General features: G+C 43.6%; 1 protein-coding gene across 1 annotated transcript in view; it reads left to right on the top strand.

The window, feature by feature from the left end:
• The window catches only part of ACMSD (aminocarboxymuconate semialdehyde decarboxylase), a 625,677-nt gene that overhangs the window by 94,076 nt on the left and 507,974 nt on the right, over positions 1 to 23,627 (top strand). Inside the window, exon 2 of the mRNA XM_078681812.1 lies at positions 4,031 to 4,075. Within this exon, the coding sequence (XP_078537938.1) occupies positions 4,031 to 4,075 (45 nt within the window). The remainder of the gene's footprint in view (positions 1 to 4,030; positions 4,076 to 23,627) is intronic.

The raw sequence follows: 23,627 nt of genomic DNA, 5'->3' as shown, positions 1-23,627 counted from the left end.
AGGGCCTGGGTCCACCAGCTGGGGCCCCCAGGGGCCCGGGTTCTGCATCTGCCTCCCAGCCCTTCCTGATGGGCCTTTCCTCTTAACCTTTTTCCCCCAGGAACAAGGCAGGGATGTGAAGCCAGCATCCCTGTGCAGGGCGGCCTTCCAGGGGAGGGCCCAGCCAGTGCCGTGTACTCCAATTGATTGGGCATGCTTAATCTGTTTAGGGGTGGATAGCTTGACCAGCCTCAGCTGTTGATTCAAGCAAGGAGCTTCAACCCCCCATGGACCATCTACCTAGTAGGTCTGCTGCCTGGTGAAGGCCCTACCAAGCAGAGTGAAGGCCAAGCAGCCTTGGCAGCTTGCATCCCCCCAGTGGTCTGACCCGAACGTAAGGGGTCGGTGGCAACAGGTCCCAGATGCTGCAGCCTGGCGGTCTGCAGTCTCACATGCCACACTACACCCTGCTTCACCCAGAGTATTTCCGTGGGATGCTGCCACTGCCCGGGCCGGCACCCCTGCGTCTCGCTCAGGCTACCCCTCGGCCGACCTCTCCATTTCACCTAGATGGCTGGGCCCGCCGGTGCCCATGCGACTGCACCTGTCCCCCCAGCGAGCCCTCCCGCCTTGGGAAAGAAGACCCTGTTGAGCTTGCCTCTAGTCTGCCACTGTAAAGAGACATGAAAGGTGTAGGATAGGTGGGAGGCCCTCGGCCGCCGGTGAAAAAACACTACTCTTATCATTTATTCACTTACCCGGTGAGGTGGAGGCGAGCCCGGTGGGGCTCTCGCTTCCGGCTCCAAGCACCCGGCAGGCACCACCCGCTCCTGGGACAGTGGCAGGTAGGGAGTTTGACTGGGGTAGTACACTTGTCAAAAGATAACGTAGGTGTCCTAAGGCTCAGGAAGGACAGAAACCTACTGCGGTGCAGAAAGACAAAAGCTTGCTTGATCTTGATTTTCAGTATGCATACAGACCCTGAAAACGCGGCCTCACGATCCTTCTGACTTTTTGGCTTTCAAGCAGGAGGTGTCAGAAAAGTTACCACAGGCATAGCTGGCTTGTTGCGGCCAAGCGTTCATAGCAACATCGCTTTTTGATCCTTCAATGTCAGCTCTTCCTATCATTGTGAAGCAGAATTCACCAAGCGTTGAATTGTTAACCCACTGGCCAGATGGTCAACCATCCGGGCTAACTCCAACTTTTGCCCCACTATGTGGGGGCTTAATAGTCGAGAAAAATGTGCTTCTGGGCAGGCCCGCAGGGAGAGGATTTGGCCCGGGCGTAAGCCTCCTCAGCTCCTGGGGCTCCAGGAGGGTGGAAGGTCGGCACCCTGAGGCCACGGTATGGGGTGACAGCCAGTTCCCATGGTAGGGTGACTGCAGACTCTGGGAGGACTCTTTTGCTCCCATACTGTATTGGGGATAAAGAGCAGAGACTGGCCCTGCATGAAAGCCCAGCCCCATGGGGTGCCGTGCTGGAACAGGAGCCTGGGAGGGCTTCAAGAAGCCCTCAGCAGACTCCTGGGCCCAGTCTCCAATGGTAGCGATTTTTGATGTCCGCAAGGGCTGGGAGCCAGCAAGCCTGGGGGTCTGTGAGCCCACCAGGACCCTGAGTTCCCTTCTCTGGCCCACGGCATAGTAAAGGGGAAGCCTGCTGCCCCTGAGTGGCCGGGCCATGGGGGGGTGAACCAGGTCCGGGGCTCCATCCTCTACCCTGCTGTGTGGCAAAGGGCACAGGTCAGGGGTCCCGCGGGCCCGGGGAGGCTGCTTGTCTGGGTTCAGAAGCACAGTATGGGGCCAGGGCTCTGGTGGGTCCTGGGCTGGGAGCCACTCGTCCTTCAGGCCGTCATGCCGAAGCGCCCGGGAAAACCTTCAAGGCTCTACACATATGACCCCTTGTTGAAATCAGAATTTTGTCTACTATTCAGAGACAGCAAACCCTTCATTTGCAGGGGAAAAAACAGGTGCTTTATTCTGCATCACTTGTTCCCAGCTGTATATTGGCTAATTTCTCTGTCCCCTCCAGGGGAATCCACAAACCCTGGGTCCCTTTAGAATCCCCAGGATGTTGGGGGAAAAGGGCACAAATTTGGCATGGATACCATATGTGGATAAAACGTTTTTGGGTTCTAAGCGTGAACTACCCGAAATAGCCCAAAAAAGCTTGGCTCAGGGCGAGGAAAAGGCCTGGCAGCGAAGGTGTTAAGGGCAGCGTGGGGAGCCTCCGCCCACACTGCCTGATCAGCTGCCCAGTCACCTTCCAACATTACTGTTATGGATATACTTCGCAAAATAGATGAACACCCATCAACGAGTTAGCGTGCAGGTATTCACAAATGTTTGCAAAGCTATTCACACCTTGAACACGATTAGGGGTGTACTCCTTTTGGGTCGGGAGGGGCAGGAAATATGTACCCAGGATGTTACCAGGGGTGGGGCAGGTTCCACATAATCAAAAAACTGGTGAGTTTCCTCCATGGACAATTATATTTTCCCATCATAGAAGTTGAAAGTTAACAAATGCATATTTACAGATGTGTAACTGTGCACCACTTACATTTACGCAATGGTAATTGCTTAGGTAAAATGTGACTGGAAATAAAAGAAAATCATATTTCTAGCAGTGCATATTAATGGGATTTTGTATTATTTGTATTATTCATACCTCATGTACTGAGTCGTCAAATTTCGTCTTCATCAAGACAAGATGCGCATTGGTCAGCTTCAATATCACCAAGCAGTTTGGGCAGACATTTTAACTAAACAGTAATATTTGAAGATCATCATATAGTTGTCAAAGCCTTGGTTACAGGCATTGATATTCAAGGAATGGAAGAAAACACAACCACATCTCCCACCTTGTGACCTACAATTTTGACACGGGAAAGTATATCGAGAGTTATAAAAGTGCGAATTGCTCAAACAATATGTTAACTTTCTTCTGCTGTGTCAATTACTTGCAGGAAAGGAAGTTAACATTGATTTAAAACAGTCAGTGTGGCAGGTTCACCTGAAAAATGAACTGAGTTTCAATATTTGTTCTTCTGCTGTCTGTATAAGTAAAATGTATTGATCTCATATATTGAACCCAACATCATTGTATTAAGCAAGGACATTTGAAATACACAAAGGTCCTCATTAGGAGTGGCCCTGACTAGTATCCAGGTGGGAGAAGGGGGGTCCCCAGGTCCAGAATTATCAGGTGTGCAAACCCCAAACCTGATAATACTGGCCCAGGAGACAACAGACCTCAGGGCTCATTTACAAAGAATTGGTGTAGGGCAGCGCCGGAAGTCATTTGGCTGTGCTGCCCTACATAAATTTGAAATGGCAGGAATGCACCATATTTACAAGACATGGTGCATTCCTGTCCTTTCAGCCGGCGCACAATTTGGTGCCGAGTGCCAACGCAGGCACCGTTGAACCATGGCGTAAGGATGTCTGTGTTGTTGTTGGCACAAGAGGGATTTTCCACATTCTATGCGACCTCTGGGGAGGCTTAAGTTTTTGGCATTGCCCCGGGTTTACATGATGTTGTAAATCTGGGGCAGTGTCAAATTACATAGGTATTGAGTGGGAACACCAACAGCAACACCCATGGAACGTCTCCTTGACGTAGAGCAAGGCAAGCACCTCCTTGTCTTACTCATTAGGTGCACTGTAGGGACTCTGGGGGAAACTAGAGTTAGAGTGCCACTGGGGCTGGGGTCAAACCACAGTCTTGGAACAGCAGCTTTTATGAATATGATGTCTCCTTAAATGTGTCTCATCTGCAAATCTTTCACAGGTCACTGGCCTCAAAAGGCATCTTGAGAGAATTGAACACACACAAAACAGTGCATATTTAGCCAACAATTTACACTATTAATTGGTTTAAGTCTGTGTTTTCATTTACGCAGTGGCAAACCTTGCTGTGTATTCAAATAATAAAATCCTCGGCATAGTGTGCAAAACAACTGATTGTTTTTATGAATCAAATCTTGCTGTGCTTTATCCTTTCACCCAAATTGTACTTCATTTGCAACGCTTTTTGTCTCTCTTTACAGAAGTACGGCTATGGGGGCTGGATTCAGCTTCACCACAACTGCCAGGTCTGTAATCTTTCCAGTTCCCTACGGCATTCTCTGGCGCTCATTCATCTGTGGCCGCTAAGGAGCTGGCTGACAGTGACATGAATTCAGCGTTTAACCTTTATCTTCATTAGGATGTGTAACTGCACTCTGCAAGCCAATCAGAACTCTAAATAGAGGCATGCACCTTCTGTGCTTGAATATATCGATATTGTAATAGTGATGCACTGATGCCATACTAGCTCTATTCTTTGTCTCTCTATTTTTGATCCTTTATCATACAGCTCTGCCTTCAGGACACCTCAGTGGGAGGTTGACAAGGATGTTAGCTGAGAGGGGCAGATCATTCAAGTTTACACAAAGCAGACATAAATCTGAGATTTATTTAATTGGCGTTAGCGCGATTACATGGTATTCGTTCCAGGGAGACAATGACAAAGATATTATTCAATCAAAATAAATTCCAGACTCATTAGTGAACTGCCACATCAAAGGTGCAGTGTAGAAACGTAAAAATGAAGGTGTTCACAGCTTAGGGCCTCAAAGGAAAGGGTTTCCATAGAAACAGAATCCAGTATAGGTGCAGTAGATAAACAAAGACACATAGGAAAGCAATCCATAGAGTGTCTGGGGAAAGTGTGCAGTCTTCAGTGCTATATTAATGCTGAGGACTTGTCATTCTCAAGCGCCGGGGAAATGACAGCTGCCTCAAAACACGAAATAAATTAAGATGAAGAGAAGCAATATTGTGCGTGATCCTCAAAAAGAAAGGGACAGCTGTCATACCAGGGCTATAGTTCTGCTGTAGATCATGAAAACTGACACATCCATAACCAATTTTTTAAGAGTGTTTTGCAGCCTGGCGAAGTGGATCTTAGTGTGCAGGACAGACAGGCCCAGCAGGAAATAAACACCTAGGCCCACGTTACGAGTGGCAAAGAAATTGACCCAGGGACTCTGGAGGTGGGAATAATCTAGGCAATTACAAGTTGGCCACTGAAGACCCGTTAGAAATGAGGAATTTCTGGTGGAAACAGTAATTCCTGGTTTATGCCATAATTCTCATGGGCCATTATCTCCTCTTCCTGGCCCCATATGAATTAAGATGCCACTCTCAATTCCGAAGGCCAATTCATAATATTGTAATATATGGGATTCTTGCAATGTCTGTATAAACACATGTAACCAATTTCGTTTTAACAATTTTGTTATAAGATTATTACTTACATGTCAGAAGAAAATATCATAGGTACTATGTAGTAACATTTTCTTAGCGATGAGTTCAGACGCCTCAATGTCTGTGGCCAGGGCCTGAAGAATGATAAACAGCTCCATGCTTCAACATCTAAAGAGATCAAAGTATCGAGATATGGATGGGGACAGATATACCCGTGTTCCTCGCCACATAAATATTCTTCTGCGTAAAGGAAGTTACTGGAAATGGCATTAGAGATTTCCAATGTTCCCCCTTCTGAATTTCATTTCCATACTCTTTCTCCTAATGAAGTTTCATCGCTTCTTACTATCAGGCTATCAGAACTATGCACCTCGCGGCACCATATCAAACATCTATTATGGTAGCGCAAATCGCCTGACCCTCTCTTTTGTTTTCTTCTCTCTTCACCCCGGTGTGTCTAGCTCTTAACATAAACTAAATGATCTTATTTTCACACACTCATCTCCAGCTCGCTGATAATTCACACCACCTCCTTCTTTAGATCTTTTACTGCCCCCTTCACCTCATCTTTTTTTAAGGCTCCTGACTGTGCCTCAGATTTCATCTTAAAATTGGTAACATCTGAGCAACATTTCCTTCTGCACCTGCAACTCTCTTATCTGTATGTACACACCTTCTCCATCGACTCTCTTCTCCTTTCTCTATAGAGATTTTACCTCTGTGTCCATCATGATTTGATTCTTCTTGCCTGGTCCCTAAGGATGAGATCCTAACACTTCAGGATTGAGTCACCACTGGTTTCCCCACCTGATTCTATAGCTCCATTCTAGCAAAATCTTTGTTTGTTCTGTGCCTCTCCATATTATGCAAAGCTTCTGTCACATGTAGTGTTACCCTGCATCTTATAGTTCTGTGCTTTTTCCCCCTCACCTTAAAAAAAAAACTATTTCAGTTTTCCATTTTCTATCAAAACTCTTGAAAGTATTGTTTTTTTACTGATTGAACCTCATTCCTTCACCATCACCATCGTCAACTCTTCTGCTCTGATTAATAATCAGGTTTTCATACTGAATTTTCTACTTAAACTTCTCTTTTAGAGGTTTCTAGATTTCTTCTTTAGACACACAACAATAAAGTTAAATCAGCTTCACACACAGGCAATTCGTCAGCTTCACTAGCTCCCGATCAAACAGTGCACCAAACTCAAGACTCTTTGCGTTGCTCTCCGGTCCTGCTTTCTTACAAACATAGGTTTAAGAAATATGAGCCACCTAGACACCTGCGGTCAGCGGGAGCAAATAATGTGGTTGTTCCCAGGGTCTATAAGTCCAACTGACGAGGTCAATGCTTTGTATGGGGCACAGTCAAACTTTAGAACGAGCTACCCCTGTCTATTCGATCCTTGCTACGTCTACTGGAATTCAGATAGGCACTAAAACGTGGCGCTTTGCCTAACCTAGCATCCATCTACTAGTCCTTATAAGAAATGTAGTTAACATAAGCCTACATCTTATAATTCTGTGATTTTTCCCCCCTCATCTTAAAAAACCCCAACCTATTTCTGTTTTCCTTTTCCTTACAAACTTTTTTAAAGTATTGTTTTTTCTGGTTGAACCTCATTCCATCACCATCGTCATCTCTTCTGCTCTATACAAGCAGATTTTCATCCTGACTTTTCTACTTAAACTTCTCTATTACAGGTTTCTAGATTTCTACTTTAGACACACAACAACAAGTTTTCCTCTGTCCTTAGTAAACGAGACCATTCATCAGTTTTCGACATAGTAGACTACCCTATTCTTCTCCATTCTGACAACACTTTTGTGGCATCCTATGTCTATCTTTTTCTGACCACATTGGTGTCCCTCAGGGTTCTGTTCTGGGACATCCCCTTTTTTGCTTTTATACTATGCTGTTATCTTTCATTATCTTTGCTTTTGGGTTCTGGCTTTTGTTTTTTTCACTTACCTTGAAGCTCCACTCTCTGCCTGTCTTTCCTGTGTGGATGCCTAGATGTTCACCCATTTTAAAATCAATCTAAAAAAATGGATACCCATTGATGATGTTTTTTGACTCCTTCTGATTGTTTGTTTTCTTCCATCTTAACGATATTTTCCCACATTTGGTAACAGTCTTAGATTTTAATTTGAGTCCTCGCTCAACTTTCCTCCCCAAATTGTCTGATTCCAAAACCTGTTGTCTTCATCTACAAAATGTTTACTTAAATTGTGGAATGAATTTTATGTTCCCATTAGAAGTAGATCAACAGTATCTAAATTTAAATTATTACTGAAAGTTTATTTCATTGAGACATCTAACCAACCTGTATTCTAGATTGCTGCTGCATGATGCTATATAATACAGAAATGCAAATATAAATAAGTGTACATAACACATTCATATGTATATCACCCCTGCCTGATACCCGAGCTGACATCACACTTCATCTTATAGCCTAAATAAATGTTTCCTACATTAAATTGAGCTACTGATCAATGTCTGACATCTGATCCAGCTGTATGTTTCTATCCACTCGTTAAATGATGTGATAGTTCTACTAGTACCAAAGTTCTGTACATTCCACTATCCATATGTAGTTTAATATCATTGAAAACAGAATGAAAGACTGATTGAATTCCTCTTAGATGAAAACTTGCCTGGAATCGTTCCAGAATTCTGCAACTATACGAGGACCACCCTCACTAGCAGCTTGGTCACGTTGGAAATGCAAGATATTAGTCTAAAATATTTTAGGTTGTAGGAGTTTTGCTTTTGTAGTATAGGGGGGACTATATCATTCTTCAAGTTGTTCATCATGGTGCCTAATGATAGTGACATACTCAACTTGTCAAGAAAGAGAGTAGCAACAGGAAAGCCAGAATGAATATAGCTCATTACATCGCGATGTATTACATTGCGTGCTTTTACAACGCGGTCGTTACAACGACCGCGTTGTTAGTACGTGATGCATTTACATCACAAGTCATTACAATGAGTTGCACTAGGGGGCGCGCTGGATTTAGGAATAATATTAATTACTATTCCTACTCCAATTTGCGCAAGGTGTTGGAATTCATTTCCAATACCTCAGAGCCCCCTAGTGCAAGTCGTTGTAATGACTTGCAATGAAATGCATCGCATACTTACAATGCAATTGTTGTAACAACCGCATTGTAATAGTAGCGCGAAGTAATGACAGCGTTGTAAACAATGTTTCCCGCCAGAATGCATGAATTAATAGACTTTCATATGGCAGCGCTCAAATGAAGACCCTGAGCCTTTACTTGTATCTACTACACTTTCAAACAAGTCCTTAGAAGCTAATGACCCATGGGCATCACCTGTAGCTAGGTACAACTGAGTTATGTTCAAGAAGACATTATTGTTACTGTAGATCGAATCAAGATATTCTCTAATTCTTGATTGTTATATTTAGGTAACAAAATCCAGGTGAGTGAATGCAGAGTTTTTGAGACAGTGGAAACAAATATAAATGGACGTACAGAGGAGTTTTATAGCTCCTCAATAATCCAGAAGAGCTCTGTTAAGGAACTGTAGCTTATACAATGCATTGCGATGAAGTCATAATTTAGGTCAGTCACACAGATGTTAATCATCATATATAGGTTGTAGGTCGGAACCATGAATTCCCTAACCAGGCATGCCTGAACAACGCAGTCTTAATACCACACATGCCTTTACCATGTAATTTCGTGGTAAATGCATTTTGATATATTGTTTGTGATGCAGCGAGGTGAACAAAGCAGCACTCAATGCCAGAAGTCAATTGCAGATGAGCAGTAAGGATGCAGTGCATCTTCTTGTGATCTACTTGGTGATGGGGCGGGCACTCATCAGCGGCTGATACCGTCAGCCAGAATGAGTTGGGAGCAGTTCCGGTTTACCAAATAGGTAAAATAGGCACCGGCCTACAGGCCCCACTCCTTTTAGGGGCCCCATGGAAATGAATATGATGTATTGCAAAAGGTAGACTTCCAAGATATCCTGAAATATTTCACCACAAACTAATTGAGGTAAGTGAATATTTAAAGTTTTGTTGGTTTATTAAAATGTTTTTAAAAAATTGTCTAATAACATAAATAATTGTTAATGTTTAGTTTTGTGTAATAAAATTAGTTTATTAGAATTGCTGGTTGGTAAAATTAAGAACGTATTAGGAGATCATTTTTGAGGGTGGGAAGGTGGCAAATTCCTCCACTGGGTTTAATCCGGCACTGTTTGGGAGAGCGCATGGAGAGTGGGATACGGGCAGCACCCAGTGGTTCAGATATAGACCATCTCTTGAGTGAGCTGTGCACTTGGACATCTCTCTCGGGGAAGGTTTGTTGAAACTGATTGCAGCCTCACACAGATATGGGTCATATGGGTTTTGAGGAAGTAGATTATCCACAGGGAATTCCAGTCTTTTTTTTAGGTTTTGCATAATAGCCTTATATGACTTTAAATTACTTTAAATGTTTTTTTCCAGGAATTTCAAAGGTCTTGGAACAAAGACGAACCGAACGTACCTTTAGCAAAGATTTCTTCATTGAATATATACATAATACCGAACTGGTCTCTAACAAATGTCTTTTAAATGATGCTTGCATTATCATGTTTCATAATTACCAAACTTTCTGAGGAATGAATAGCGCGTGCTCTGCTTAACACTGTTCACTCTAACTGCCTATTCACCTGTAAATGTACTTGACCTAATTTCAGTTTCTAACAGCTCTTAAAGCATTTTTTCCTGCACATTTCTCTAACAAGTCTCTTTCCCAAGTGTCACATCACAGTCTGATCTCGAAGTCTGGTTACGTGCTGGATTTAACGCGATTTCCAGGCTTCCTCTTCTGTTAATTTCCCGCCCTCCTGTTTTTATCCGCTCTCATGTTCCATAACTGTGTCTGAAGAAAAACCTGCAACATAACAAAATTGAATATTAAGCTTCTTTTTTGCCTGATAGGGCAACAAAGATGTGTAACGTTTCATTCACAAATGAGGGGGAAGCGCTGAAGCATTGCTGTGTGTAATACTTTTAAACTGCAATGGAATTTCTGAGAACACACAATTAGATGTCTTGTTAGGGATAGGAAGAGACCTGTTTTGAGGATGAGAACCCTCACTCACCCGAAGGTGACATGCTTCATCATAGGGTTCCCTCCTCACACCCAGGCCGCAAGGCCCCAGGTGTGGGCTACAACTGTTCAAACACATTTTTGAAGAGTAGCTGAGGTGTTTTATGTAGAGGGGACTGGAGGACTCAGTGAGTGAGGGGCAGTGTGCAAACGAAAGAAATATATTGTGTATATATTAAAACTGTCTCCAGGAGACTTAATAACTTTATTGAGTGGTGCCCTAGCACAATCCTGTACATTTCTTTAGAGAACATTCTTTTTGTGAGTTAAAATTAGTTCAGGGAGTAGTATGCTCTCTTATTGGGGCTTCTCCTCTAGTGCCTTTGTATTTATTACTAGGTAATACTTTTAAGGCATGGATGCATAAAGCCTTTTACATTGTTTACAAGACACAGATTGGTGTAATGTTTCAAAACATTCAGAAGCTCATTTACAAGGAGCTTGCACCACCAATGTGTCCAAATATTTGACACTTTGACGACACAGTTGATACTCCATATTTATAAGGTGATGCATCAAGGCCGATGAGTTACTTTTGGTAGTACCGCGTCAAAATGTCCCTGTGCCTGAACCGGCTGTGTTGCGCAAAATTAAATATATGCAAGGTACCCAATCCCATCTAAAATCCCCACCAAACTGATGCTGTTATATTTATGACTTTTACAAAAAGTGGGGCATTGTAGGGAAGTGGCGTGCCGAGCCTGAAATGTGTCAAAGGTCCTGTACATCACCAAACTAGTCGTCGGAAAGTGCGTCTAAAAAAACAAGGCACTCACAACAGTCTGGAAAGCTCTACTACACCATGGAAATCCTAATTTTTCAGTTAGGTATCACAGAGGCAACAACGACCACCCCCCACCCCCACTCTCCCCACCTTCACTTCCCCCACCCCCACCTCCACCTCGACAGCACAGGAGAAGGGAGAGTGTTTATTGACAGTGGACTTCCCTCATCGATCTCAGGGGCAAATTAAGTCATCACCTACTATCGGCTCAGGAAGGAGTCCATAACCAGCTGCTACATCAGATAGTGCCAAGGCATTCCTCCACAGGTCAAGCTCATGGCTGTACTACACATTAATTCATTCCAGATTACAACACCCAGAGTAGCAGGGACCTCTCAGCCAGTATTCTCTGCCTTCCTACCTTTTGTCCTGGATGCCATCATACGACTAACATCCCAGTACATCCTCTTCCCCAACACACAAGTGCAGCTGGAGACCAAGCAAAGATTCTATGTAATCACTGTTTCCCCAAATGTGCTTGGTGCCATAGACTGCACGCATGTGCAACGGGTTTCCCCAGCAGCAGCATCAGAGATTTACCGGAACCGGAAGCACGTACTCGAAGAATTTCCCAGCCATTTTGAGTCAAAGGGGAATTTTCGCCAACGTGCTGACCAAATACCCTGGAAATGTGTATGACGCATACAACTTCAGGCACTCCATCATGAATGAGCACTTCCAGAAAAGCCAATATGGGAATGGACTGCTGGTTGGTAAGTACATCTGAAGTATATGACAGACCTAATAACAGTAACTAATTAATGACCCAATGGACATATCTGTGTGTGTTGAGACAGTTCATATGTAGGGGCGGTGGACCTCATACTTGCATCATTCATCAGGGCACATGTGTAATGCAAACCTGCAAATCTCACGTGCTAAGCCAAAGTGTGTGTCTATTAATAGTGGGAAGAATCTGAGTAATACAAATGCTGTATTGCAACATTGTGCGCAAGGAAGGGCTGCCATGGCTGTTGAATGTGTATGCAAATGTAACTCCCTTGGTACATGAGGCATGTCATGTATCCCACACTAGGGAACCTGTGTAGAATGCCCCACATGTACTCACCCGATTACACTTCCTAAAGAAAGTAAACAATTCGAAGCTTCTGTAGGTAGTGCAGCAGCAACATCATTGGTTCCACAGGGACACATGTATGTGTGTGTGTTGAACAAGTTTTCACTGGTACGGCCTACCTATGGATGACAACAAACCCTAATTTGTGATCAACATACTGTCACATACAGTAGCAATGGACCAACAAAACACCTATCACACTAAGCTACAGCCCTACATGTTTTTGTCCCTTTGTGGCACTTTCAAAACTAGCAGCCCATGCACATGTTTCAATTTGACACAGAGAACAGGACTAGACATGAGGAAATAAATGTGCTAATCAAAATGTAACCAATAGTGTACAATAGCGGTAAAAATGTGTAACAGTCATCCAGTACACATAATAGACATGTACTTGAGTTGATCAATCACCATGAGCATTGAGTGACTTTCTCCCTTTGTCTTTTCAGCTGACCAAGGATATGGGCTGCAGTCCTGGAAAATGACCCCATTTGCACATCCCCACACAGAATCAGAGCACATATTCAACACTGCACTGGGCAAGACCAGGGCTACCATGGAGCAGACGTTAGGGGTTCTGCAGTCTAGCTTCCACTGTCTGGACATGCCAGAGGGTCGATTGCTCTACTTTCATTTGATGGCGTCTTCTCCATCGGGGACAATCTGTTGGATCTGGGGTCCATCCTTAGTGGATTGTATTCCATCTACTACTTTCAGATCAACCCTTGGTTATGACCTATCTGTGGAGTTGTGTGCTGTTTGCGATATGAGTTGTATGTGTGCTGGTATGAAAGTGTTGGTTGGCATATGGGATTGTTGTGATGATGTGACTGATCTATTTTTACATTAACATTTTTTTATGTGATGCAATAATTATGCGATAATTATGTACTGAGAAAGTTTGTTCCTCTATGTAATAAAACCTTTATATTTTTGTAATCATGTTGTGAGATCTTTACTTGTGGTTCAGGAGCTAGTATAATTATACAAGGACCTTTTTAGGCCTACTTTAGATTATTACTGGCAGGTATTCTCTGTTCCCTTTGTCTTTGACTTTCTCCCTTTGTCTTTTCAGCTGACCAAGGATATGGGCTGCAGTCCTGGATAATGACCCCATTTGCACATCCCCACACAGAATCAGAGCACATATTCAACAATGCGCTGGGCAAGACCAGGGCTATAATGGAGCAGACGTTAGGGGTCCTGCTGTCTAGCTTCCACTGTCTGGACATGCCTTGAGGGTCGATTGCTCTACTTTCATTTGATGGTTTGCAAAATTGTCCTTGTGTGCTGTTTACTGAACAACCTATGTGTGCGGACAAATGGGACGAGGGCCAGGAGGACCAGGAAGGCCATGATTATAATGAGAGGAGGATGCAGACAAAGGCCAAAATCAGCCACCAGTAGAAGGTGGACACAGAAGAAATAGCATTGTCCCGAACTTTTTCACAGACTAATAAAAAAGCTGGACGGACACTAACATAATTTGTTTTCTGGAACACTGTTAAAAATTGTAAATACATTATTGCTCACTGCCTTTGTGCAAGCAATCTCATTTTACAGTCATTGCAAATACCAAGACACTCACATCTCACCTAATGGTTTTTGGCCTTTACAAAGGTATGTAGCTAGGTGTTGCAAACACTTCAGGACCACATCATGTGTATATAAGTATGTGTGCATGATATCAACATGTGCCATACACAATTGTTTTGGAAAGACATACATCAAACAAAGCTAGCATGGTTGCGCAGAATGCACATGATGTGAGTATGTGTGCTGCTGTGGTGTACAGCTCATCAGACATCCTACCGCAATCCAAAGTGATTGGCAATGTAAACAAAGTGCAATGACTGCGTTTGTGTGTAGTACATCTAGCCATTTGTACTGACTTACACTCATGGAGGCCATTATAGTGAACTTCTGTTCCGATGACTTTGACAAGAGACACATATGATGTGCATGGCCACACCTTGCAACCTATATACTCACCAATGTTTGCAAGCAATGAGAAAAATCAATCTGGTATCTCACATATCACATATAAATGTGGATTCCTTAACTGTGCTGGTGCCGGATTGGCTACCGAGGCCCAATGTCAGCACACTTGCCCACTAGGCAAGGATGCAACTGTAACCTGCATAGATGTATGGGACCGTTTTCCTTTTTGGTGTGTTTTACTCAGATGCAAACAATGCTGTAACTCCTACAGCTTCATCTACTTGTGTTGTTAAAAGCAGCACATGAAGAAATAGGAAATAGAACAATAGATTTGAAGTAATGACTACATGCAAGATCACTTCTGCAAAGGTAGCAAACACTGATTAATTCCAGGTTATTGTGGCATAATGTGTCATTAAATGACCAGATGAGCAACGTGTGTGAATGCCTACCCACATTCTAAGTTCAAGGAACCCTTCACTGTTGCAAGATAATGTGACGCATGCTAATGTTAAACATATACCTCCTTGGAAGTATTCAGAGTTGTTTTGGCTACTCACGCTGTCCTGGTGATTACAAACATATAGGGTAATAGTTAAGCCAAAAACAAATGTGCAGTGGTACTGTGCATGTGCAGCACATATTGTTGCGGACACTAAGTTCATAGAGAAGATGTGTTGGTCCTACAACATGAAATGGTATTTTTGGGGTATTTCTGTATAGTTAATGTTGTCTTACACATATCAACATGTGTCATATAGTAAAATGTAAATGTAGTGCTTATATAGCGCACGTATCACCCCCGAAGGGGTCTCAAGGCGCTGTACACATACCGCTGTGGAACCCTTCCTAGCCTTTCCCTGTGAAGTGCCAACTCCTGGGCACCCCCAAGGTGAAGCCAGGCATCCTAGCGCTGTTGGGGCCATTGTATAGTCCTAGCTACATACTTTACATATCTAGGCAGTCAACCTGTCCTCATAATGCCACATGCACTGTAGACTGGATGAACCAGCCAGCGTATGTCATTTCCTGAATGTGTCATACATCCATAACACAACCTAGGTCAGCAATGGACACAGATATGGGCATATTTGCAAGCGCATTGTGTTGCTGGTGCCCCACTTCTTTTGAACGTCAGGTGGCACAAGCCTCCCATCCATATGTATGAGGCCACACTAAGGCACTTTGTGTGGCTCTTCATGGCCTCATTGCTATGGAGTGAGGCAAGGCAGTACAATATGCTGTGTTAGTTTACTCTGCAGCAGTGGGGCATATCAAGGTTCTTGTGGGGGGTATTCCCACACATCACCCATGGATATGTACAGTGCCTCAGATTTAATTAATGATGTAAAACAGTGACAACAGATTATGCCTTCCCAGAGCAGGCGTAACGTGGCATAGGTGGTTTGTTAATCTTCATTGCTACCTCGTGCCATGTGTGCTGCATTCTGCTGCAGCACACATAGAAAGTGGAAAATACCCTTTGAGATTGTGTGTTGACAAAAACTATCCTGCATTCAACACAGACACCCTTGCACTGTGGTGCAAGGGTGCCTGTGTTGGCGCAAGGTGGCAACATCTGAGCTGACAAAGGGGAAAGGACAGGACCACACCTTAGTTCAGAAAACGGTGCTTTCCTGTCACTTTCTCATTGGCGTAATGCAGCGCAGCAGGAAGGCTCGCAGCGCTGTCCTACGAAAATTACCCATTAACAATTGGCTGTCGTAAGTCACAAGGTTGCCCATTATCATGTCTTGCAATGTGTATAACACTTGTATACAACACCTATGTCTGAATAAATTAAGTACTACACAGATAGCCACTTTTGCCCACGCATGATGCAAGAACATACAATATGTCAATGCATTTCATATTGATATATTGTGTGCTCCAGTCTCCACACCATTAAAGTAATCAGATACACATAGGTTCAGTGTTCACCTACACATGCAACACATTCCAAGTAATCAAGCGTCAGCTTTGAAATGTACATGCACATCACTGATCCCTGGAAGTATTTCCATGCATTGCACAATACACAACACTATAAAACACACATTTGGTCAATTGAGTCAGTTCCAAAAATTGCATTACTAATGAGTGACGGATTACACCCTTCTCGTCATTTGGAAGACACGCATCAACACCAATGTCTCAAAAAAAATGAAGCATTGAGCATTGACATGCATTGTACATAAACCAGGCATTGCTAATTTGGCAAGGAAGCATCAGGAAAAAAATGACATATTTTGGGAAAACCTGACACATCGACCCAGGAAATGATGCAGTGGCTCTGCCCTAATGCAAACCAGGAAGTGTGAAGTTACTTTAACTTTCCCTTACAGTCTTTTTTTTGTCTGTGCTGGCTGCTTGAGGTGTTTGCCGGTTGCTGGAGAGTTTGGTGTTGTTTCTTGGTCTTGTTGGTGTATGTGCTGTCCCTGTTGCGTCCCAAAACTGCCATATTTGTCTTGTAATTGTATTTAGTGTTGTTTTTTAAGTGAATTGTTGGTTGTTGTTTAACTAGGGGTTTATAGTGTTAGGGGTAGGGCTAATTGTAGGTTTGGGTAGTTTTTTGTTAAGGCAGGTTTTTGTGTGAGGGATATGTTAAGGGAGGGGCCGGTCACATATTCTGTCGGAATATGAGCTTGGGAGACTCCTCTGACTGATTGACTACTACCTGCCCAATATGATAGCCAAAGGGGGTGGGTAAGTCAGGGGTACCATACTCACGAGTAGAAGGAGCGTTGGTCGAAGGTGCAGGTGCATCTGAAACGTGTCTTTGGTATGAACCTCACCATCCATCAAATAAAACACAGGTGGCCAGATGTCATCGGCCAGGAAGCTGATCTAATTCATCATCTCGGCATGCAAGTTGGTGGGCCTGTCGGTAAGTAAAGGTATACCAAGAGCTCACAGATGTGTCTCCTTGACAAAAATCTGTCAGTGATGTTATGACTCAAGTGTCACATATGTTTTGAGGTTAGTATGCGTTGCCACAGAAGACTGTGCAGAGCAGTGGAAGCCCAAATGTGCTTGGGGACCCATCTGGCACTGTGAATAGTGTGTTGTCACCTGGCCTGCCAAGTTATTACTGACTCTGAACTGTGTGGCCCATCCTCCATGTATGTTGCAGGGGAGCATGCTCAGATGTCATCACGTCACAGGTTGTACAGGTTGTTTTTTGCACCCCTAACAATTTTACATACATTTTCATTTGATAATATTTAAATTCCTTAATTAGGCTGTACAGGGCCATAATGGACAACTTTCATTTACTGTGCAGTAGCGACATGTAATAAGTGAAGAGAAGCCAACTAACAGGCACAGCTACTGTCTGATGTGTGAAGCATAGTAAAGTACCTGCATTGTTGTGAGAAAATGGCAGTAAAATAGTTATGTTGCAGAGTGTGGTCTGGCCATTCATTTGGTTCACATGGCCATCAAAGGCAGGAATGAATTATTGCACCCTGTCACAATGAGTGATGTTTTAGAACTTGGGGGCTTATTTTCAAAAGCTGATTGCTCCACTTTTTTGCGTGGCTTTTCATGGACTCGTACCTGTGGAGTATGGCAAAGCAACGGAAGTCAATGCATTGCTTTACTCTGCATCAAAGAGGCTTTCCATGGGCATTGCGGTGGGAGTTCCCATGCAACACCCATTGATTTTGACAAATTCCCAGATTTAGAAGGACTTGGGAATGCGTCGAACAGCACAGGATACTCATACATAGGAGAAATACAGCATTCATGCACACACTCATCACATGGCTGTGGGTTTAGGTAATGTGAATCAAAGTAGCAATGCAAACTGACTTTTGGGGGCAGACACTAGGGTATCTATAGGGTATGTAACGTTTACAACGAAATTTTTACAACGCACTACCATTACAACGCAGGCTATTACACGCATACTATTACAACGCATTGCGCTGGGGGGCGCTCTAGGATAGGGAATACGTTTAATTTTCTATCCAACACCTTCCCTAGTGTCCACGGGGACTGGAGTTGGAATAGAAAATTATACTTACCACTATCCAGCACCTCTAAGCGCTATGCGTTGTAATGGTATGCGTGGTAAAAACCGCGTTGTAAAGGTATGCGTGGTAAAAGTATGCGTTGTAACATCATACATCCATCTATAGGGCCACATGGGTTTGCCTGTATTTCAGTACTTGAAGCTTGTTATATGGTTCCATGTATTTACATGTGTCAAGATTGGAGACGTGTCCAACTGGCCAGCATGAAGGGATGATAGCTAGCTGCCCTCCATCCATGTTTCAGCTTTATTGTATGCTGCTTGAATCATCCAGGGAGTAGCTTGTGTTTCTATGTGTGCCATTTGTTGTGTACACAACATCACATTTACAAATCTGTCTCAGTAATATTATGTGTACAGGTAAGTTTGGCCATTTATATACCTACAGTCTTGAAACATGAGAACCTTTGCAACATTACTTTTAGAGAAGTATATATTTAAAAAGAGTCCTTATCATTTTTAGAAATCAAAAAGTTAATTTATGGTCAGGACATGAGTCATGTGATGTTTTTGTTCACTAAAGCATAATGTTGAATCAAATAGGTACAGCTGTAGCTTTGTCTGATACATCTTTCTATCCTCTCCAACAGACAACATGACGCCAAGCCAGGGCACATGGGATCAGGCTAGAACATTACTGCCTCCTCAGGCATGTTGCCCGGGCATACCAGAGGATGAGTCACAGATTTGTAGAGGAGAAGGCCGCAGGCACTTGGGCTGCAGTACAACTGGGTTACCAAGGAGCAGCCAAGGCAGGACCAAGCCACGCAATCAATGTTCCCCATGGGTGGGGGAGATGGATCAGTTCCCAGAACCTCTACTGGCTCAACCGCAATTGCACCACAGGCACAACCACCAACCCCAGGGCAGCCATCTGGCTGGGAGCAACAGGCCCTAAATGACCTGGCAGAACTTAAGAGACATGTTGCTGGAATGGAGCAACAGCTAGACATTATCATGCAGAGCCAAAACAGTTTGCAGCAGGTGGTTGAAAGGATTGCTGCACACATTTGAGACTCTCTTTTTCATCCTGCCCTTCCCCATTTGCTTTTAAGTACAGTTCACTGTCTATTCAGTAGCATAGGTTAGTTCAGACATGAACATAGGGGTAGTTTAGTATAGTTTAGTGTTAGTATGTTTTGTAAATGTTGTAGTTTTTATCTTGTTCGGTGGGGATATGGGTGGGTTGCTTGTTAAGGGGATTGATGTTTATGTGTAAAAAAAAGAAAAAACTAATATAAATAAAAAAATATATGTATGTATGTATATATGTGTGTGTGTGTGTGTGTGTGTGTTTAGCTTTAAATGTTTAGTTAGTTTGTGTATATGAGTAGTTCATGTTGTCAATGTGTGAAAAATGTGTTTTAAGGCAGTGGGGGATTGATGTTTAACATGTCTATTTTGGTATATGTGTGGAATAGAATTAGTTAAGGTTAGGTAGATTAAGGTAGTTTTTAGAGAAATTGGTGTAGGTTTGACATGTTAGGTTAGTTTAGGATTATTTTAGCTAGGATAGGTGGAGATAAGTTAGTGTAGTTAGGTTTTGATGTCATATGTTGGGATTACAAATGAATACATTATGTTTTCTACTGTCATAACTGCTTTGTGATTAACTGCATTGAAATATATTGTTAGGTGCTGTTAGACACATGTTGTGGAGTTTTCATGCAGTGTAGTTTATATATGTGACTAGGCGGAATGCCTACAGAAAGGAGCCTGCTAAGTTTGCAGTGGATTCACTTAAGGAATCATCACACATGGTTGTACAATGTAAATGAAAGACTTGCTGTGAATGAACACACAGGCCAAACAGGCATTCCCATACTGTTGCAGTGTGTATGAGAGCAGAGCTAAATGTGCTATATGGATTGTCATGTCAAACAGTTGTCAGCATTCTGGGATGTTTTGGCTCACACACTACTGCCAGCCACTTACACACTCACACTTGCATCATTTTATTGTCACAGCAGTGTTGTTTGCTGGCTAGTATCCATGGTTGTGCTCCCCACCTGTGCTTTACCTTCATTCACCATTAGTACTGTCTGAATGCTACATGTTGTACTCTATGCTTGTCACCTTGAGTAACTACTTGCTATGTTAGATGCACAGAGGGTTCACATATAATATTTCCATTGGTCTCTGTAGATTTTCCCATGGGTCTATGTAACACACTTCCCTTTAGATGGTAGGTAGTGTTGTTAGGCTCAGCACATCCACCATGGTCTACTAAGACCAAGATCTAAACAGACATACAACACGCTGGGACAGTTAAGTGATTTCATTCACACATGAACCAAGGAGCTAATTCCAGCCCTTCTGACAACATCCCCAACATAGTTTGTGAGCCATTGTATGTCCAGACAGAGTATATGGGGGAGTAGAGAAGTGTTCAAGTGAGGAGGACCCAATTTTCATTAGGGAAGATAGACCACATCGACAGTCCACAAATGTGTGAGAGCAAATAGAGGACAGTACCAGTTGTGAAGTACACTGACATGGCCATAAGCACAGGTCAATAGAGAAACTGCCCATGTTGCTCAGAAAAATGCTACCTGCCATTTTTGGGGGGGAAAGAGGTCAAGTCCACTTCCTCGCCCTCTGATGTGTGTGGTGCCTTTCGTAAGGGAGGTGTTGTTGGTGCCGGAGGCGACGGAGGCACATACACACTAGGGGCTGAAGATGTGGATCCCCTGTCCCCAGGAGCATTTCTCTGTGCAAAGACATAAGGCGGCAAATTACTAAGAAGGGCCTGATGGTTTGCCAGCTCTGCAACAATGTTGTAGTGTAAGGTACCCATTGTTGCTATGTAGGCATCCTACTTCTGCTCCAAGGACTCCAGGATGTTGCAGACCACCCCAAGCTGGTTGGCAACCTCGCTGGTGCCACTTCAGCAGGGCATTTGTTCGTGCCTCTGCCTCATGACACCAGCAATGTCAGCCAGGGACTGTTCAAAGCCACAGAGCGGAGGATAGATGCCTCTTGTAGCCTCCAAGGTGTCCTCATTGGGACAGATGCACCTATGGACTCCCTCTAAGCTGCCGACCACTGTATCCATCCCTGCCTGCACCACATCTACCAGCTCACGCACGATGTTGGAATTCGACTTGGTGGTCCTCAGAGTCCAGGGCTGGGGGTGGGCTAACTGGTGGTGTTTGTTGGGGGACAGGCGGATCCTCTGGAGATGGTGTGACACTGTCAGCCCTTCTTGCAACCGGGAGATGGTGACTGAATTGAGTACAGGATTTGCTGGAGGGTTCCTTGGTTGAGGGTTGGCAGGCTGTCATCCTCAGCAGGATCCTCATCCAGGACAGGCACTTAGTCTGGAGTAGTCAGTAAATCCTCTGCAATTAAATAGGCAGTGTTGATCTATGTTAGATGGTGACGTGAATAATCTGGTTGACATTCAGACTTACTACTAATTCACTTTCAGGTCAACATTGAAGCTTAGGACAGCTGTTCCTCATAGATTTGGAGGCCTAGTTGCAGTGTAGTTGCCTTTCAGATACCAGTATTTCTGCATTGTTCACACAACCAATGTGTGTCAAGGCTGACTTGTCATATCATGACACAAATTGCTACACAGTTACAAAGCTCGATGGCCCTGCCATTCTCGCATGGATGATATGAGGTAAGGTCCACCTCTGCCTTGGTGATTTGATTGGTTTTACCTGATCATCAAACAACAATGACCAGGTTCCTTGGACTACAAAACTATCTTTTATTATCTTTTAGTTTGTGGTCTACATGGGGATTTGTAGTCTTCTACATAACCCTCACTCAACATATACTTGCGACAAATTTCGTTTATATTACCTTAAAACCCTTTTCAACTTTGTTGACAGTTTTGAAGAAACATGGGACTCCCACAGCATATGCTCATCAGAATCCTCTTTCTCACAGTCTCAAACACACGACTGTTGTGAAAAAAATGTGAAAAGGCAAAATGACCCCTCACGGGCGCACCACCAACAGGGTAACTGGCAGGTACTCACCAAATAAGCCCATTTTCTCATCTTTGGCGGTCTTTTTGCCCAAAGAAAAAGTGTCCACAAAGACAATAAAAGTGTATAAAGGTGCATGCGGTGGTAATAAGTGATTTAAAATTGACAGGATTCACTCAAACTCGCAACAACTTTATTCTTCACCAAGTGAACTCAAATCAAGGGTAAAAGCCAGATAGGATGCTGTTTGCATACCATTACTGATGCCAACATGTTTCACTGCCTTTTTTTTTGTGGCAGATTCTTTAGGGCCAGACTTTATGCCACAGCACCTAGGTTGGACACATCATTCTTAAAAACTGTCAACAAATACAAAAATAGAGATAGACACACTGTTAAGCATTTTGCTGCTCATCACACCTTCTATATCAACTCTCTGTAATCCATGCGTGTTATCTTGGACATATTTACCCTCAATAAGCCACAGTGTTTCCTACCAGCTTAGAGGTACACGAACAAATGAATGGAAATGGGCTCCCATGTGAGTCCTCCTTCCCGATTCAGTCCGTCAGTAGTTACATAAATCTAAAAAACAAATACAGACTGTTTTGATACTCTCCTGCAAGTATAGTCTCCATGAATCTCTCACCCCCTGCGTCTAGCCACATCTCATGTCCCTATAGACTTCTGATAGTTTAGACTGACGCTGCAAAATGTCACCACTATTATTTTCTATGCCATGATGTAGCAACCAAATCTAATTCAATTGTTGTTCTGAAGTTTTTATACACAGCGTTATCCCCACACAAGCCTATTACTTTATCAAAGGATCTATCACCTGTGCATATTGCCGCCTCAGCATGTACTCTCAGAAAGTCTCTCATTCTGTCCGATATACTTCAGAACTTTACTGCAAAAGCGGTCTACCAAAATCCCTCGTAGCCGCGTTTGCAAATAGCAAGAGTTACAACCTCTCGGCACCTTCCTATCCGTTAAGCATATAGCAAGCAATTTTACCTATGCCGTCATGGACCTCAAAACCCGATCTCCCGCCAACCTTACCGCCCGAGACCTCACGGAGCATATTGTCTCCTCCTTAACGTTTCAACCCAGGCCGGCTCAGTTTATGTTTCGGCTAGCGCGGCCCCTCGCGTGATCTCGCGAGATCGTTGTCGCCATTTTGGATTGGAAGACATCCTCCTCACTGAAGTTGCACTTCCTCTTCCTCTGGGAGTCTGTCTGAACATCCTGGCTGGTGCTAGGGTTGCTGCTCTGGTCTCCCCGCTCCATGGCTGATTTCTGTGAAGTGTGCCAATATTTGTTTCTCCAAAGCGTTATTTTAATGTTTTTTTATGCCTGAAGCACTGAAAAGTGATACTAGGGTGGTTAGCGTCGCTTTGCATGGCGCTAACCAGCCTTATGTCAGTTTTGCTCCCAATGTGTCGGTTTCTGCTGCAACATCACATTCACTGCAGCTT

This window comes from Lissotriton helveticus, chromosome 3_1, assembly GCF_964261635.1.
Source record: "Lissotriton helveticus chromosome 3_1, aLisHel1.1, whole genome shotgun sequence".
Lineage (NCBI taxonomy): Eukaryota > Metazoa > Chordata > Amphibia > Caudata > Salamandridae > Lissotriton > Lissotriton helveticus.
This window is presented reverse-complemented; position numbering and strand designations above follow the sequence as displayed.